Source organism: Psittacula echo (assembly GCF_963264785.1).
Source record: "Psittacula echo genome assembly, chromosome: 1".
NCBI classification, from domain to species: domain Eukaryota; kingdom Metazoa; phylum Chordata; class Aves; order Psittaciformes; family Psittacidae; genus Psittacula; species Psittacula echo.
The window spans coordinates 52,391,669-52,409,201 of record NC_137735.1 but is presented as its reverse complement, the minus strand read 5'-3'; the positions used below and the strand labels follow the sequence as shown (position 1 = coordinate 52,409,201).

General features: G+C 40.6%; 1 protein-coding gene across 2 annotated transcripts in view; it reads left to right on the top strand.

The window, feature by feature from the left end:
- The window catches only part of UNC5C (unc-5 netrin receptor C), a gene marked incomplete at both ends in the record, with an annotated part of 250,220 nt that overhangs the window by 147,883 nt on the left and 84,804 nt on the right, over positions 1-17,533 (top strand). For both annotated transcript variants that reach the window (XM_080614327.1, XM_080614326.1), the window contains one exon: positions 14,792-15,013. In XM_080614327.1, coding sequence (XP_080470453.1) covers positions 14,792-15,013 — 222 coding nt within the window. The remainder of the gene's footprint in view (positions 1-14,791; positions 15,014-17,533) is intronic.

The following is a 17,533-nucleotide window of genomic DNA, read 5'->3' as shown; positions in this document are numbered from 1 at the left end:
AGTCCTTCTCCTGCGTCCAAGATTACCTTTGCATATATTAAGCATATTCTTGGGGTAATGACATTTTTCCACCTCAGAGTAGCAGGATGGGGGAATATGAAGTCAGGAGGTGCTGCAGTCATTGGGGGCAGGTAGTAGTGGTGGTTGTGGCAAGTGGGGATGACACAGGACATCTCGTCTCCAAGCCTGAAGGTCACAGGGTTTGAGGGGTACTATGGGGGAATCCTCAGGACTTGAAAGAAGCTGCTGTGGGGGAGGCAGTGAAGAAACTGGATGGTAATTTATCACTGAAGTGTGTGTGATACATTAGAGTGTGTCCCCAGTATCCTGGCCTATTTGCTGCCTGGCTTATGTGTAAAATAGTCCTTTCCCACTCAACTTCCAAACTGTTTGGGTTTCTGCTCACCTGGCCAAAGCCTAGACTGTTCTACATGGGAACAAGGATCCTGAAGAGAACAAGTCACTCAAAAACTACCTCCAGCTGTGACTAAATCGTGCAGAGCAGTCTAACTTCAGCATCTTGCCAGAGATTAACGTAATAGTTAATTATATAGTAGTATTAGTGTTGTTTTTCTTCTTTTTCTTGGGGGGAGACTAATTCAGGTTAATTTACAGTGGTGGGAAGTGCTGTGTTGATAGGGTGACAGTGTACTACATGTTACCAAACAGCAGAGTTGGACTAGGGAAAGAAGCAGCTCAGCTAACAGAGATTTTGTTCATTAACAGGAAGCTACAGCCCAGACTCCCAAGGCAAAATGCTGACTGTCTTGCTCGTACAATACCTGTTTTCAGCTGTGCTGTAATGCATTTTGGCATCAGCTCCGAGTACAGTGGGAATCCAACCAAAACACACCCCTTGCTTTAGGTATTAGCAATAAGCTTCTGAGGTTTCTTGCATACAATTATTACCCAAATGAACAGCTGCTGCTTCGATTTAGATATTAATTTGCTCATGTGCTGGGATTTTGCCACTTAAAAGGAAATGTAGCTTAGAGAATGAAATGAAGCCATTGCAAATTACCTTTTGGTGTAAAACCCTTGCATACTATGGCTAATAGTTAATTTATGTGTTTTCTACCCTTTCTGCCCCAAACCTTGTACAATCACATGATGTGACCTTCTACCGTATATTTACAGATGTTTAATTTAATACCACTGTGCTCTGCTGATCACAAATTAGAAACCTACCGAGTGAGGCTACCTAATGTCAAAATGAACTTGTGCTATTCAAGCTAATTTTGCCAAATGAAAAGCAGAAAAAAAGCTGTTCATACTAACCAGAGAACCACTTTAAACTGTAGTCTCTAGTTAAACACGAAAATAAAGCAGGATTACCTCTTGCTTTATTTAAATATTGGAATATTATTGCTGTTACATGGATGGATGGATTTTGCATGAATGAGTAATCTGTAGTTAATTATTCTGAGAGTTATAAGAGTAAGTACAACTGTTTTGGTTTGATGTTGGCTTTTGCAAGATTTCTGTCCTCAGTTATCCTCTGTCTCCCCTTCTTGGCTATTAATCTTCATCCATTTGTAACGACACAGGGAGATTCCTGACCAGCTGAGTTTGCTGAACATGAGGAAAAAAGGATGGGAGGGGCGTGAAATTAAAAGGGGGTAGAGAGCCTAGAGGCAAGAAAGAGGAGGATAAAAATGGGGAGTAAAAGATAGGACAGAAGACCCAGGAAAAGGGATGAAGAAGGTCAGATATGAGAAATTAGAAAATAGGATTGAAATACATATGTTTCATGCTTGAATCTGTCAGAGTAGGTCTGTGTTTCTCTAGTGACAGTGTTTATGATCAGGCCTCAATAGATTCAGCTGGGGCTAGATATTGGTTTCCTCAGAAAGGCTGGGGATGATAGGGAGGGAGATTAGAGCACTGATTCATTGCTCCCCAGCTTCAAGCTGACCTGCTAAGGAGTGCTGAGTAAATAAATACGATACAGCAATACCAAACACATTAAGCAAATCTTGCAAATTGTTTTTCTATAGTTCCTCTACAGTGCTGCTTTATGTTTTGGTTTGATTCATTAACACTGCTGTGCTGACTTTTTGAGTGCAGGTCTGTACTTTAAAAATCAGAACCAAAGGAGTCTATTTGCTTCTGGTTAGGGCAAGGGCTCTGGCACAGGCAGCAGAGTTACTTGTGCAGGGAGTGGAGGGCTCAAAGATTTATGGGCTTGGACTAGAGTGAGATACAGAGAAATGTGATTTCTTGGAATAATGTGAGGTGTTATTGAACGATACCACTTTCTTTAGACACGAGGGAGGTATAAATGACTATGTGTCCAAATACAGGTAGTGCACATCTAAGGGAAAGCTTAACCCTGGCTAAGTGGTATCATCCTGTGTGCTACACAGTCTGTTAACCCCTGTGGTATCTACAAGACACAGGTAGATCTCTCAACGTTTCCTAGCCCTGCTGCTAGAGGCGGTCAAGCTAGAAACACTTCAAGTCACTTTTTGCTCTGTTTCTGCCTATGTGCTTTCAGCTACTGAAACACTATACTGTTATTATCTGGCCTATAGTTCCAGTTTCAGAGTGCTTTTGACTTAGTTCAAACCAATTCACAGCGCCATTGAGAAACAACAATGTAACTTGGTAGCAAGGCTTTTGCTTCTCAGCATCTGAAGCCCCCATTCCAGCAGCATTTTCTTTTGGCATATTAAGAGGTATCATTCCCCATGGGAACCTCACATTAAAAATGGATGTGGCAGACAAGAAACTATTCATAGTTAAGGAAGGGAAGTAAGTCAGTGTGTGATGGATTCAGGAGTTAAACTTCAGCTGCCAGTCTTTGAACATCAGCACATCTTTCCACAAAACATCAGTGCTGGATCTGTTCTCAGCATTTTCTGGAGATTTCTCCACTTTAATTACCATTGCCAATTGTAACTGTGATTCCTGAGTATTCAGAAGGTTTCATTTTCCTTTTCTTCCCTTGTTCTTCCTGCTAGTGACCATGGAATGAACTTTAAAAGATTTGGAGATAAAGGGTAGGTTGGTGGCTAGGAGAGATAACCATGCTCTTTGCTGGTACTGGAGTTTTACATGGAAGGATCTAGAAGAAGTCTGATGGCACATGTCGGAGCTTCCCATAGGCACTGCACATTTGTTATCAGGTCTCAATAACTTCTATTTGAGCTATCTTGGGTTCTCTTCGTGATGGAGAGAATAATACTTCACAAGCACTTGGGCTAAAGGTTGAGTTGCAGGTAAAACAAAGTCAGGACCCTGCTGTCTCAGGATGCTCTTTGAATTTTAAGATTTATTTATTTATTTAATTGTTACAAAGTTTGGGAATAAGAAATCAGCAAGACTTTGGAAACCTGTGAAAAAGTGAATGAAAATCTGGAAAGTATGAATGAAATTAATCACTGCAGGGGGAAATTCCCAGTCTGTAACTAAATACTTCAGACCATTCATGGACTCCTGAAATAACTGTGTGAGTGTAGTCTGCTTCTGTAACTCACGTGAGAGGGACTGTACTTCGTTTCCTTATGTGGGCCTTGGGATCTGTCCATCATAGGTTCCAGCTTTAGAAAACAATAGGGTGGGTGTTAATGTCAATGAACCAGCTGCATTCTCCTTCCACCATCCTTCATTTGCTGAGTCTACTAATGGTGGGCTAGAGTGGCAAGAGGAGAGGATGTGCTCTGCTGTAAATAAATGTGTGCTTAAAGAGGTACATTGTCCATGTGTCTCCTCAAATAAGCAGGCTCTGCATGGAGGATGATAGCTGATTAAATCATCCTGCATGTTTCCAAAGTAAATAAGCCTTTCTTGCTTTAATTTTCCTTCAGAGGGAGGAATATATTTCATTATTTGGTACTAAGATTTGGTACCTTATTATTAGCTTTATTAATATATATGGTACACACAATCTGTTATTTTCAGGAATGCAACTGTGATACTGAAGCGGTCCAGTGCTTTTCATCTGCTTAAAAAGTCTCATGTATTTACAAAACCAATTGCTAGTCTAAATAAATAAATAAATATCTGAATCATATTTCTGATCCTAGGCAATAATCTGTGTTCTTCCATCTGGCTTCCTGAATACCTGGGTGTTTAATTCAATAAGAAGACATTTATCTTTTTTATTCCTTTTCTACTTCTTTTAAGGATATTTTTCCCCTTTTCCACATCTGGTGCTCACATTCCCAGGTTGCCCCCTCCCTTTCCCTATCTCCCCAGAAGCTCCAGCTTAGAATTTAGCTAATGGATTTCTAATTCAATTTGGACTTCTGCTGGGATAAATCAACCTCATACAAAATAATTTATGGTTCTTGAAAAATTGGCTGTGGATGAAATTAGGTAACTAGCACCAGGCAAATAATAATCTCATTAAGGTCCATGGAAAAAGTAGTGAGTAGGTAGATATTCATGAGGACTAATGTTAGTCTCTGGACAGCAGTCTTACCAGTTTGCCCCTAGCCTGTGGAGAGGGTCCTTCAGAGCACCCAGCATCAGGCTGCTGCTCCAAATCCTGCTCCTCAACTGCTCCGTTAATACAGAGGAAGACAAGCAGCAAAACTTGCGTCAGTTCCAAGATAACCAGACTTTGTTCCCTGATTATTTCATAAACATAGATTTGTTTGTGGTCCTTTCTGTAACAGTTGTTGGCTGTTTAATAAATGATGCTGACAGGTATTTTGGAAAAAATTTTGAAGGGACTATAGGAGTACTGAGTTGTTTACTCAGTTCAAATGAGAGTGCTGCCTATTAGTCTGCTACCTCCATTTTGCGGATGGGACTCTGAACCTGAGAGAGTAGATTACCCCAAGGTCACACAAAAATATCTATCACTTGGGTCTCAGCTCAGTGCCTTAACCAGGTGGCCATACAACTGAGATATTATATTAGGTATAGGCAAGTGTCCTGTGTTTTTCAGGTATGGAGTGACTGCAGTAACTAGATTAACTGTACACTTCAGATAGCTCATGAAATCAGGATCCATGGCATCCCACTAAATCTCAGTTCTATTAATTACAAGATGTGGGATCATCACTCTTTGCTGAGAAAGATGCTTGCATTGAAAGCTTTAGAAATCTGTGAGCAGAGCTCTGCAGCAATTTTAATAATGGGAAAAGTAAGAAGAAAAATAGCAATTCTTGCTAGAACCAAAGGATTGACATTTTAATCCTAACATAATGACGCAAGAAGCAAGCTCAATTATTAATGTGAAACAACATAAAACACTAAGAAAATGTTTGCAAAGTACCATGTTCAGTTACAGATCCTTTCTCAAGCTAGCAGTATGGGACTCCTTTCATTGTGCCTGAGCCATCAACAATAGGTTGCACACAGATTTATCTATATTAAACCAACTTGTGCTGTGTAATATGATTTACCGCTGGCCCTAAAATCCATCTGCCCACAGTGGATGACTCTGCAGCCTGAGCTCTGTTGTTGCTTCTAGTATATGATAAAGCCTTAAGAAATCCTTGCATGAGAAAAGGTAGGCTCAATTCTTCATTTGTTCATTGCATTTGGGACACTGCATTTGGACTGTTGATGTAGCAGTCAGATGAGGAACCTGAATCTGAACTTCTGATTCTAAAAATAGATACAGAATTAATTATCCTTGGATTTTTCCTGAACAGTATGCTTTGGACTATACCCAGGAAACTTGTTTCTGATAGGTGTTGAGAGTGTATTTTCTGTGCTGTAAAATGCATCCTACCATCTAACCACAAAGGTTAAGTTAGGTCTTGTAAAAAGACTTTTCATATTATTGTAACAGGCACCTACTTTCATGTTCATGTATATACAACAGGCTCTGTCCAGTGTGACAAAGAGTGCCCGAAGGGGACTTGAGAATGAATAGGTTTAACACAAAGTATTTTAGCCTAAGCCTTGTCCATCTTTAATTAGTTATCAGGGTTAAAGGAGGGGTCAAGAGCCTGGAGCTGCTTTAGGACTAATGTGTCAAAAGAAAGTGAAGCCTAACACTGGAGAGGAAGTGATGCTCCTCAGAGGTTTAATAATTTTTTGACCCCATGTCAACCATTATGACTACTAATGGTAGCTGGGGCAGAAATGTTTTGAATTAGACTTTGCTTTGCAGGCAAAGGAGGTGATCTCATGCCATCATGCAGACCCATCACAAGCTAGAATCCAAAAGGAAAAATACATTTCAGTTTTACAGGCAGGACTCATGGTCTGACACTGGAAGTTTCTCCACTGTTCGTACATTGTATTAGTATCAGAGAAAACAGGACTAACAATAACATGCAGCCAGACTGTTAGAACACTACCAGCAAACCGTGTCTAACAGGAGTTGTGTTCATTCTCTAATCAGACTAAATGCCTAGAGCTCACACTTAACGAATACAGTGTGTGTGCTTGGCAAAGTAACACTCGCATGTTATTCTCTGTGGTTTTGTTATATGACAGAGTAAAAGAGATTAAGTTTCAGAGACAGCCTGAAACCCACTTTTGCTTTTATGTTTTTGTTTCAAAGCATGAATATTTTGCTAGTTTTAAACAAATCACAGAATCACTTAATTGTCTAGGTTGGAAAAGACCTTTAAGATCATCATGTCCAACCATTAATTCAGCCAAGTCCACCACTAAACCATGTCCCTAAGTGCCACATCTACATGTCTTTTAAATACCTCCAAGGATGGCAACTCAGCCACTTCTCTCACAGGGCAGCCTGTTCTAGTGCTTGACAACCCTGGAAGTAGAAAGAGAAAGCAACAGGACAAAGAGAGAAATCATCCACAGGATAATAATTTCCAAGAGATGTCACCGATGTGATTTGCTGTTTGTACAAACCCTCTTGTTTTATTTTCAGGTGCTATACTTGTGATACCCATGGCACAGTAACCGAGCCAACCTTATAGTAGCTGAGAATTAATGAAAGTGTTGTAAAGAGGGATGCTGGCTGCTGGCACACAAGACAGGGCAGCAAAGAAACAGGGCCTTTGTGTCTTCACTTGACATTTCACACTGTTAATGCTCATAAATCAGCCTGATCCCCAATGATTTGCCTCCATCGTGTTGTATGCATTTATATGGTTAGGCACCCTCATTATAAATAGCACTTTCAAATCACTGGATTAGATTTCTTATACTAACAGCAATTAGCATAAACCTCATTGCCCAGAGAACAGCTTGGCGCTTTTTATATACAACAGAGAATAATTTTGTTGCATTTCTTGAGATCTTACCATATTCTGGCCTTTTCCTACACCAAGTCCAGTGGCAACTAGTATCTGTACCATCTCTTGCATGTTTAGGCAGCAGCTGGTGGTCTAACAGTTTGTCTCAGGGCAGTGGTAAAGTTCTGGATGTAGAACCTTAAATGTCATGTCTGTTTATATACCTGCAATTTTTGTCTTTGATTAGCAATGGGGTGTATAAAGAAACCTCTCTCCCCTGCAGACGACTGTGGGAGTTGTTTTGAGGACGCATGTTTTGTCTTTAGTTTTCCTCTGATCTGATTGATCATAAAACTGCCATTAACCTCAAGAGAAGCAGAAACTTTAATTATAATTATGAGGTAAACAAACTAGGAGAAGATGTTTTTTTTCCCAGACAGTAATATATAACTTGCAAGCTGCTTTATACTGGCACAGTCAGTGTTTTCCTCATCTAGACCTGATTCTTCTTTGGCTTAATATGATGCAAATTAGATCTGACTCCAGCTGAATTAATTGCTGATTACGAGCAGTGCAGTTTATCAGGGTAAGCCAGGCAAAATACATTCCAAGCATTGACCTGAGAGAAGGGAAAATGGTGCTATCGAAGCAGGGGATATGGAGCACAAGCTGACTGCTTGTAGGTAACACAGTTGCACAGTGGCCGCATTGGCCCTGGCCAAGTGGTAACTGTTTTCTCTTTTATCTTCCTCTATATCTGACTGTGCAGCATTCACATGAGGTAGGAGCATGGAAAGGAGTGCACAAGACGAGAGGTACCTGCTGAGCATGGTGCTGCCAATGAAGCATTCCTGCTTTGGAACCACAGCTCCCAGTCTTAGCAGGCACCTTGTCTAATGCCAGGCCATGCACTGCTGTTGCAAGGAAAAGCATGGCAGTTTTTTCTCCCCTTCAGCCCTTTCAAGCTTTCTGGAAAAAGCTAGTTGGGGTAGAACAGGCATAATGAATACTATTAGTGTATTAGACATTTCATAGCCTACCTTCTCAGGGTGTTCCATGTAGACCTGTCATTGAATAATGGAAACTTTCTTCCTTGACTCTTTAGTTGAACCAAAAATCCAGTATTTCTTATATAAGAATCGCATCAATTCGATTTTTGAAAGGGCTTCAGGTTGGTGCCTGTGGCTGGCAGTGTCTCATATATTGATTTCCATGCCTCTGTGGACGTTGTAGTTTTGGTAGGGGTGCAGGAGGACAGGAAAGAATGTGTTTGGGTTTTGTTTGCCGAGCGTGTGTTTGGCGTGGGGGATAGGCTTTTGCCAGCAGCCTTCTGATCTACAGACAGGCACTCGGTGGATATGTTCCTTGTTTCCAAAGTGCATGCAAAGCTTGGGTTAACCTCCTGGGGATGTGTTGTTTAGCTGAGATGTGCTAGGAGGGTCTTCACTGAGCTATGCAGGTGCAGGGGAAGTGCATTCCTCTTTATGGTCTTTATTTATTTTGTTTGTATACTGAAGTCACCCCAAAAAGATTAACATTATATGTCCTATTGATTTCTCTATGACTTTTCTCAGACTCTGTGACTTTTCCTGCACTCTGCTTTCCCTGCCAAAAAGAGCATTTAATGTTGTGGGTGCTCAGTAAATTCGAGTCTGAATTTCCCCTGACCTTGTTTTCACAAGAGTTCAGCAAGGTTCAGCAAGCATCTGGTTTGTGGGCTGCCACAAAACCAAGCCTCCTCTTTAGGGGTGTAAAGCCCTGCAGTGAATTCACCCAGCCTTTCAAGCTGGCCAAATACTATGCTGTTATAAATTTGCAATCTTCCTGGGCTAGATGGTGAAATCATCTACTTTTGAGATGCTCAAGAATAACATATGATTGCCTTATTGCATGCCTACCTTGCAATCAGCTGGAGGTAGCTGTGACAGAGAACAAGTGCTGAGAAAGCCACCCTCTTCCTCCTTTTTATCCAGGGCAGGGCAGGGCAGGAAAATGTGCTTTCTTCTTCAAGGCATGGGCTGCACTTTGCTGTGCCCATGTCCTGCATGTTCTTCAGGGCTGAGGTGGGGGTGAGAAGGCCCTCTGATACGGGAACTACTCAGTAGTAATTAATAGAAAACCTGTTTTCTTCCATTTCTCATTAAGCTTGGCCTAATTTTGCATTCATAGCTCCACCGGTGTTATGGGGCTATAACGTAGAGGTGGGCTGTGTGGCATACAGGATGTTTTGCTTCCTTGCTTTCCATTTGGTGGCACTGTGATAGTGCATACCCTTCCTAGGAGGACAGAAAACCCTGAGACCAAAGGACTTCCAGCTGAGCAATTTTCCTTTCCTGAAAACGTGTGCAGTGTAATACAGACCCTTGTCTCCATCCTGATAAGCTGTTCTACTGAGCTAGCACCTGCTGTTAATTTCACAGTAAACAGTACTTGTTGCTCTAGAAAGCTTTTTAACCATAACATGGAAAAAACCTGAACAGAAGTCCCATCCATACAGTCAACTGGAGCTGCCTTTCTTGCAGTGCATGGGGAATGATCTTGCCGAGTGATGGGCATCCAAATGCAAATGGAATTAGCTTTGCAGCCATTCATTTTAAATTGCTCTTGAATCATTCTGAAGTAAACTCCATTTGAGAAGAATTTGCTTCAGGTCTTACACAAAGAGATAATGGTCCAATATATTATGATCTAAGCAGTAATAGTTCAAGTCTCACAGTTCAGAGATATAGTGAGTTATATGCTGGGTTGATGAGAATTAAAGCTTGATATATAGTAATAAAACTAGTGATCTAGAGATGAATAGATTGGTGTACGGAGCAAAATATTTTCCTGCCACAGATTAGAGCAGGGATACTAGTCCATAAAAAGGGAAGTATACCATAAAATCTCCTTTTTCACTTGTTATGCATGAAGAGCTATAATATGTACAGTTCTACAAACAAATGCATGAAAAGAACAAAACCTTTCCTAACATCAGATCTTTGCCTAGCTTAGGCAAAGGTTTGTTTTACCTTAAAATAAAACTGATCTAATATTAAACTACAATTCCTATGCGTGACAGTCCATACAAGCTTTTATCAATACTGATTTCAGTGACACTTCACCTGTTCCTATAGATTTTACATTTGACTTGTGGTTAAAAAAATATATGTAGTTGTCAGATATTACAGAAGGTAAATAAAAGAGCATATCTGTATTTGGGCCAGCAACTAAAATAAAAGATTCTAAATTAATTTTATAGATTAAAATGCCTTTTTATAATTTATTTTTATAATATGAATGAATTGCGGGAGTAAAACTAGTTTAATGGTACCATTAGTCAGGTCTTTTGTCTTGCTAATATAAATCAGTCAATAACAACAGATGGGCTGTACACTTTATTATGTGAAAATAAAGATGAATGTGACATGCTGCAGAAGTAAACTTGCAGCTCAAAGTTACTGAGCACAGAAGGGGATTTGTTACAACAGGAGAGAACGATGTGTGCCTTGCATTTGTGTTTGATCAAGGTTGTAAGGGGAACTTGCTGCACATGGTATTGGCATAATGATTGGAAATCAAGTATGTGAATTTTTAGTGTTTGTATCTACACTCCCAGATCACTCCCAAATGGTTTAAATAGCTTTCTTCCTCCAGACAGAAGGAAAAAATGTCTGTTTATTTAGGAGAGTTAAATAAGAGAGTTATAAAGTTTGCTGCTTTGTCACACCACTGGGAGATGAACATTTTTAATAACCAGTGATAACTGTCAGGAAGATTCAGATCAAAGTCTCAGGCAAGATTTATACCCTCGTATAGTGATGGAGTGCACAATGAGAGGCAACCCCCATCCATTACAGAAAAAGGCCCAGCAGACCACACAGTTGTAACAAAGTCATCTGTGAAAAGCCTAAAGTCAGAGTTTGGTCTTTGTATGGACAGAAGAATGACCTGTCTTTAACTAGAGCTGGTCAGGAGAAACCTTGATTTAAGTATTTATTAGATTGTTAGAAACAATGGCCTCATCAAAACATGGATTCATGAGATTGCTTTGGTGGTACCAGAAGTTTGTTTTATAGAGATTTACAAGAAGTCTCAGTGTGGTCGAATGTCCTATGTTGTCATTTTCAGAGGTAAATATCTGTGGGTTTGTTGGGGTTTTTTTTAAGAATATTGTGGTTTATAATTACACTGACATTATAATTATGCTCACATGCTCCTGCAAGCATTACAGTGGAAGCATAACAGCCTATTAATCTAATTAAAAAAACAAAATGCAAGACTTGGATCCAAGATGTATAGATGAGGCCCCCAGTGACACGGTTTAGTGGTGGTCTTGGCAGTCGTGGGGTAATGGTTGGACTTGATGCTCTTAAAGGTCTTTTATAGCCTGGTTGATTCTACGATTCTACGTGTGTTGGTTCAAAACTTGCCCCAAATCAGCATCCTAAACCATGTTGCAGCCATGCCTGTTGTGATAGGCAGGCCATCATTGGGAGATTTAAGGTTCTTTCTCCTCGACCCATCCTCATCCTGAGAGGCGAATACCACAGCCTGGCACAGGGAGCCATGGCTGCACACCCTGTATACCTGTAAATAACCACCCTGCAACTTCTGTTGGTGATGGCTGGTGTGCTTGGGCAGCCGATCACATCTCTTTGGGGAACGCAGGGAACACCAAGTGACTTCCCACTGTGATTCACTCAGGCTGATTAAGCCTCCTGTTACCCTTCAGCAGTGAATAGAAGGAGCGAGGGGCCCTGAATGCTAATGGAGGTAGGACTAACTTTGCAGTGTGATTGGGGTTTTTCTGCCAAACCCAGTTGTGATCATATTCCGGATGCTTCTCTTGAGAATCTGCTCTATAAAAAGCAATCACTCCAGTGTTGCTACTGAAAGCAACAGTACGAATGCAAGGATTGAATGAACATACTCCAGTTTGAAAAAAAAAAAAAAAAAAAGACCTTTCTTAGCTACTATCTTATATTTATTCTAAAAGGGCAGATTTCAAAAGCCAGTTTCTAGGGTCAAGGCAGGTTCTTCATGCTCTGTTTGTGTGACACTTTGTGAATGGTTTCCGTCTATGTCCCTAACATTTAAGAGCAGTTCAGATGCCTCTCAATAGCAATGAGAAAGAACATGGAAAAATAAAGCTAGGCTTTATTATTGCTTAAAAAGAGTAAGGTGGAATTATAGAAACAAGCCTGTAACAAAACTGGTTTGTACCTGACTGCAGGATGCCAGGCTGGTGAAGAGAAACAGCGATCACCACAATCAAAACATGAGATTAGGTTGTACTGGGCAGTACTGTGAATCCACTTTAAAATAAAAACAGTATTTAAACTGCAGAAGCAGTTACCTTCAGGAAGAAAAGCCAAAGCCCACACACGTTCTCCAGGCTGATGAAAGAAATTATTTTAAATCCCACCTTTTTTCTTCTCTGCAGCTTGCTAAACCTTCCTTTTAGACCTTCTAGTTACATCTTTGATAAGATGCAGTTAATTGGTCAGGTAGTGTAAGTATTGTCATTGATAATGTGCAGAAATCTAGTGGTGAGAATAAATGCATTTGTTCTTCCAGTCACCAGAAATTAGTGAAGCAATACTTGTTTAATTATGAAACATATGTGTGCTTTGTTAGTTTCCATCTGTCTGCTCACTGATTTGCAATTAAATGACCAGAAGAAAAAGATACGTCCTATGGCAATTCAGAGGAAATGATTCATCTCTAATGGTTCTATGTAGTGGATGTCTATGGAGCAGCATGTGCGAGAGAGAGACAGAGGGAGTGGTGAAGAGAGAGAGATATGGATAGAAGGGTATGAGGAACGCTGAAAAGCCTCTTGCTTTGTCTCAAACATGTTTTGTTGTCATGAAACAAAATGTGAATTCCCATTAACTTACCTTAACTTGTCTTTGTCTTTTGAAAAAAATGGGGAGCAAAGTGGAGCAAGGAAGAAGTACCTAATGGGGAGAGGAAATGGTATTGCAGAAAAGGAGGCTGGTGTGGGCAGAATGAAAAGGAAACTGCAGAAAAAAAGAAATGATGGGAAAGTGATAAAAATTCTATCATTGAACCAGTTCACTTCTACTAATTCTCAGGGAGTGATGTGGTAATGAGTCAGGCCTGTTACTCTTTGTAGAATGAGACATCCAAAAGGGCAGGAGTATTTTTAAATCAATATGAAGGGAAAAAAAAATGAATAAGTTGGCGAATGCATGTTCTCTTCAGAAAAAGTTTCAAAAAAATCTTTTCCTGTGTAAGGTATTTCTATCACTGATGAAGATGTACAGTCTACCTCCATGTAGCTGCATGGATGGGTACCCTATTAAGTTCTTCCCCCATCTTCTTCATCTGTCCCTGTTCTTTCTTCCTGGAAGAGCAGCAGCTGGACGGAGAGCCTTTCATACCCCTTGTAATTCTGGACACAGCCTGCACAGGCATGTCTCGGGTAGGGGGATGTAGCTGTCTGATATTTCATCTTCATGAATACTGGCAGGGAGAAGATAGCCAGCCATCCACAGTATCTTTAGTTTGGTGTTCTGTAGTGTTTTATTGATCATCAGCAGTGGCCAGTACTGTATAACATTACCGGCTTTAGAGGCAGAAAGGGGGAGATTGAATAAGGTCTTCAGGACTGTCAGCTTGCTACTGGTGGTGTCAGTAGTTGGTGACCCTCTCTGCTTTGCCACTGGGAGCTTCTTGGATGTTCTTGTGCATTGATGGCGGGGGGGGGGTGGATGGAAGAAGATTATTTCTCTGCTGAATTGGTGCTTTCTGATGTGGCAGACTTCCTCTGTAGAAAGGGGGAGAGGGGTTGGATATAAAGGGGAATTTGTGAAGAGGGAGGGAGAGAGGAAGGGAAGTATGTGTGTTAGGTGTTTTCAGGGTTGCCTCCAGTTCACTGGATTCTTTTCCTCCTTCTCTAGACTTCTTACATTGACTTTATTGATTACCAGCAGCACTAGAGAGGTGCAGAGGTTCCTTACATCAATAGCATGCATCTGTGTTGGCTAAAAATGTCAACATCTCACAGCTGCTTTGCACCATGTCCCAACTCTGATTCCTCTCCATAGTAAGGACTGCACAGACCAGTGTGCCACAAAGGAATTAAATAAAGCATAGCTTGGTACCTTCATCAGCAGTCTTAGCAAGAGAGTCAGGGTACGAACAAAGAGGCACAAACCAAACTTACATTTAGTTGTTTGCCCTTACAGCAGATTTCAAATTGCTGATCTGAAATGAAAGGCACATTTCCTATTTATACCAGCCTCAGCCGGTGCTAGCTATGTGCATGCACTTGATTAAACAGTGAGATAAGTGTGTGTGGAAAGTGTGACCTTGAAGCCTTCAAAAGTTTCTATTATTTCTTTTTACGGTTTTGCAGGCAGCTCTCCCAAGTGCTAACATAATGTTTTATTGCTGGTATTGCTGCTGATGATAACAAAGGACCATTCCCAGACATGTGAATGTGCACATCCCTGTCACATCTCACAGAGGAAAGAGAGCTCAGGATGCGAAGAATAATTTCTGCTAGTCTGAAAACACCAGTGCATTTAAGCCTTGGTCTAGGAATGCTCCTAAGATAACATTTTCTAAAGAAGCTGCTCCTTTTGAAACTTTCAGAAAGTGCTTTTAAGTATTTGCCAGCTGAATTTTAGTTGTTTTATTTGTCTTTTTTCTTTTCCTTTCTTCTACAGATGATGATTTCTTTCATGAGCTTCCAGAAACTTTTCCATCTGATCCTCCAGAGCCATTGCCCCACTTCCTCATTGAACCCGAAGAGGCTTACATTGTGAAGAACAAGCCTGTGAATTTGTACTGCAAGGCAAGCCCAGCCACACAGATCTATTTTAAGTGCAACAGTGAATGGGTTCATCAGAAGGACCATGTGGTGGACGAGAGAGTAGATGAAACCTCTGGTGAGTTTGTATTATGTCATGGAGGTTCTGAGATGGAGGGCATTAATATCAAGCCCATTGTTGTAGTCTAGCAGATACTTCGTATGGCAGCTACTTTAATTCACTTTTGATTCAGCTGTGAATTCTGTATCTGGCTTTACTGAACATTTGCTGTCATAGCACAGAGGTGGTTTCTGCATTTAGATCAGTTAGTAAAACATGATTGTAGAGTACCTAGCCCGAGTTTGAAACAATAAACCAGGAGACCATGCACAAACAAAATACAATTACTTTCTCAGCGAGGTCTACTCCCTGTTCCCTTCCCCAGCATCACAAATTTCAGTGGTTGCACTGTATCATAGTCACAGACCGAGAACCACTTTTTCCCCAAACTGCCAAAGAGCAGTTGGGTTGTTCCTAGAATGATGTCTTCCTGGGGAGATTCAAGAAAAAAATAGGAGAATTTTAATAAGCTTTCAGCAAGAAAGAAGCAGAAAGCACACCTAGGCACGGTTTAGAAGTGTGTTGATCCAGAGCAACCACTTGGGTGTTATTCCATTACCCTCTTCTGCCTGTTCCATTGTCCCTGTATGGAGGAAGACTACAGTAGGTTAGCAAGGAAAATAAAGAAAAAAAAAAAAGGAAGCCAAGAGCCTCATCCTTCCTCAGTCAATAGCAGAATGAGGTTTGAAAACTACAGTAACAAACCAGCATAGATCAAAAATACGATTGTTCCTATTTTGGAAGGCTGGTAATCAATAGAGTTTGTGTCATATGCAAGGAGAGAAGCAGGACTTACTGCTGTTTTGATGGCTGTAAGAAATAACTGGATACCAAGCAAGAAGGTACCTTTCATATTGGAATTACGCCACTATTTGGTCTAATTACTTAGAAAAATAACTCCACCAGATGTCTTGGAAGTCTCCTGTGAACTGGGTTTTATTTGTTTCAGCTCATTTATTTGCACAGAGATCAAAAGCATAAGCTTTTAATGGTACTGTGGTACACTCAGCTTGAAAAAGGGAAGGTGGGTGTAGGAAGAAAAGCTGTAGAAAAAAGGCTGTATTAAACTTCGAGCCTGTTTGTTTGTTTGTAAGAATTGGCTTTTCCAACAAGTCGACTGCAGCAAAAAAAGTCAAAAAAAGAAATTCATGTTTACTTAAGACATCTTCATTTTTCTTCATCCATGGGAGTCCACTGGAATGAAAGGCAGGAGGGCAGCTATCACTAGTTCAAAAAATTCACTAGTGTTAATTTAAATTAACTAGTGTTAATTTTTAAACTTTTATTAATATCAGCATTCAGAAACATGGAAATGCTTCACTGCAGGTGAAATTTTTCACTGCAGGTGGAATATTCGTTCTGTTTTTCTCACAAAACTTAACTGTACAAAAACTTCATGATGCCATAAAGCAAATTGCATCCTACAAATGTCAAAGGCCAGCCTTGAAAAGAGTTGCATCTGAATATATTGAGGACAAATGTTTTGCATAACAAACAGCAGCAATTATACGCAAACAAAACCCATATGCAGTTACAGATTAACATAATCTACTGGCATCTTGGGGGGGGAGGGGGAGAGGGAGGGAGAGGAGGATGTCAAAAACTGTGCATATTAGATTTTTAGCACAAAATCTACAAAACCCATCACATTAATAGCTTGTTAAAATGAAACTGTCATCAGAACCTACATTTGTTACTCAACCTGGTTGTTGCCGAAAGGTTGGTTAGAGCATGGTTGAAGTGATTGTGCACCTTCTGGTAAGCAGATTGAGAATCTGGGGCTCATAGCACATAGTTAGTATGGAAATGGGTAAATAATTTATTTAAGGCAGTGGCAAAGGAATATCTTCTTCAAAGCAATGGAAGCTCAGGAAAATATATCCAGTGCAGATGGAGCTGGAGGAAAAGTTGCAGGAGACACTGACTGTGAGGATTCATTCTGGTGCCCAAAGAAGGAGGCATCAGCTCGACAACTTGCACCAGTCAGGCTGGCAAAGACTTTTGGCTCTATCATTTTTGAGGCTATTTTTGTTTCTTTTGCTATTTTTGGCTGGCTAGTGCAGTAGTTGTAACTGAGGGCACACCCATAGTGACTGAGTTGCTCAGAGGATGATGTAAGGATGGCAGCCCAAGTCTACACTGCTATTGGCTTCAGGCTTTTATCCAGAGAGGCTGGTGAAATCCTCCTGCAAACCAAATTAAGTCTAGCCTTTATACTGGTAACCCAGTGCTCAAAGGGGTCTCGGTTACACAGTGTGTCTGATGGGTCAGTCATGTAATCCCAGCAACTGAAAGCTGGGTGCTTTCTTTTTTCCTGATATTTTACTGTTCTTAAGGTCTGTTCTGCCTAAATACAAAAAAAAAGCACCATGCTGAGGTGGTCTGCTGCTTCTGTTTTTGAACCAGGCTTTCTCTTACAGTGCTTTAGGTAGAAAAGCAAAGCAAAGGAAAACAAGACAAACAGACAATAAAATATATGACAGGAAAAAAGTAAAGGTCACCTATGCTTTCTTTTCTAAAGGACAGGTAATCAGGAAG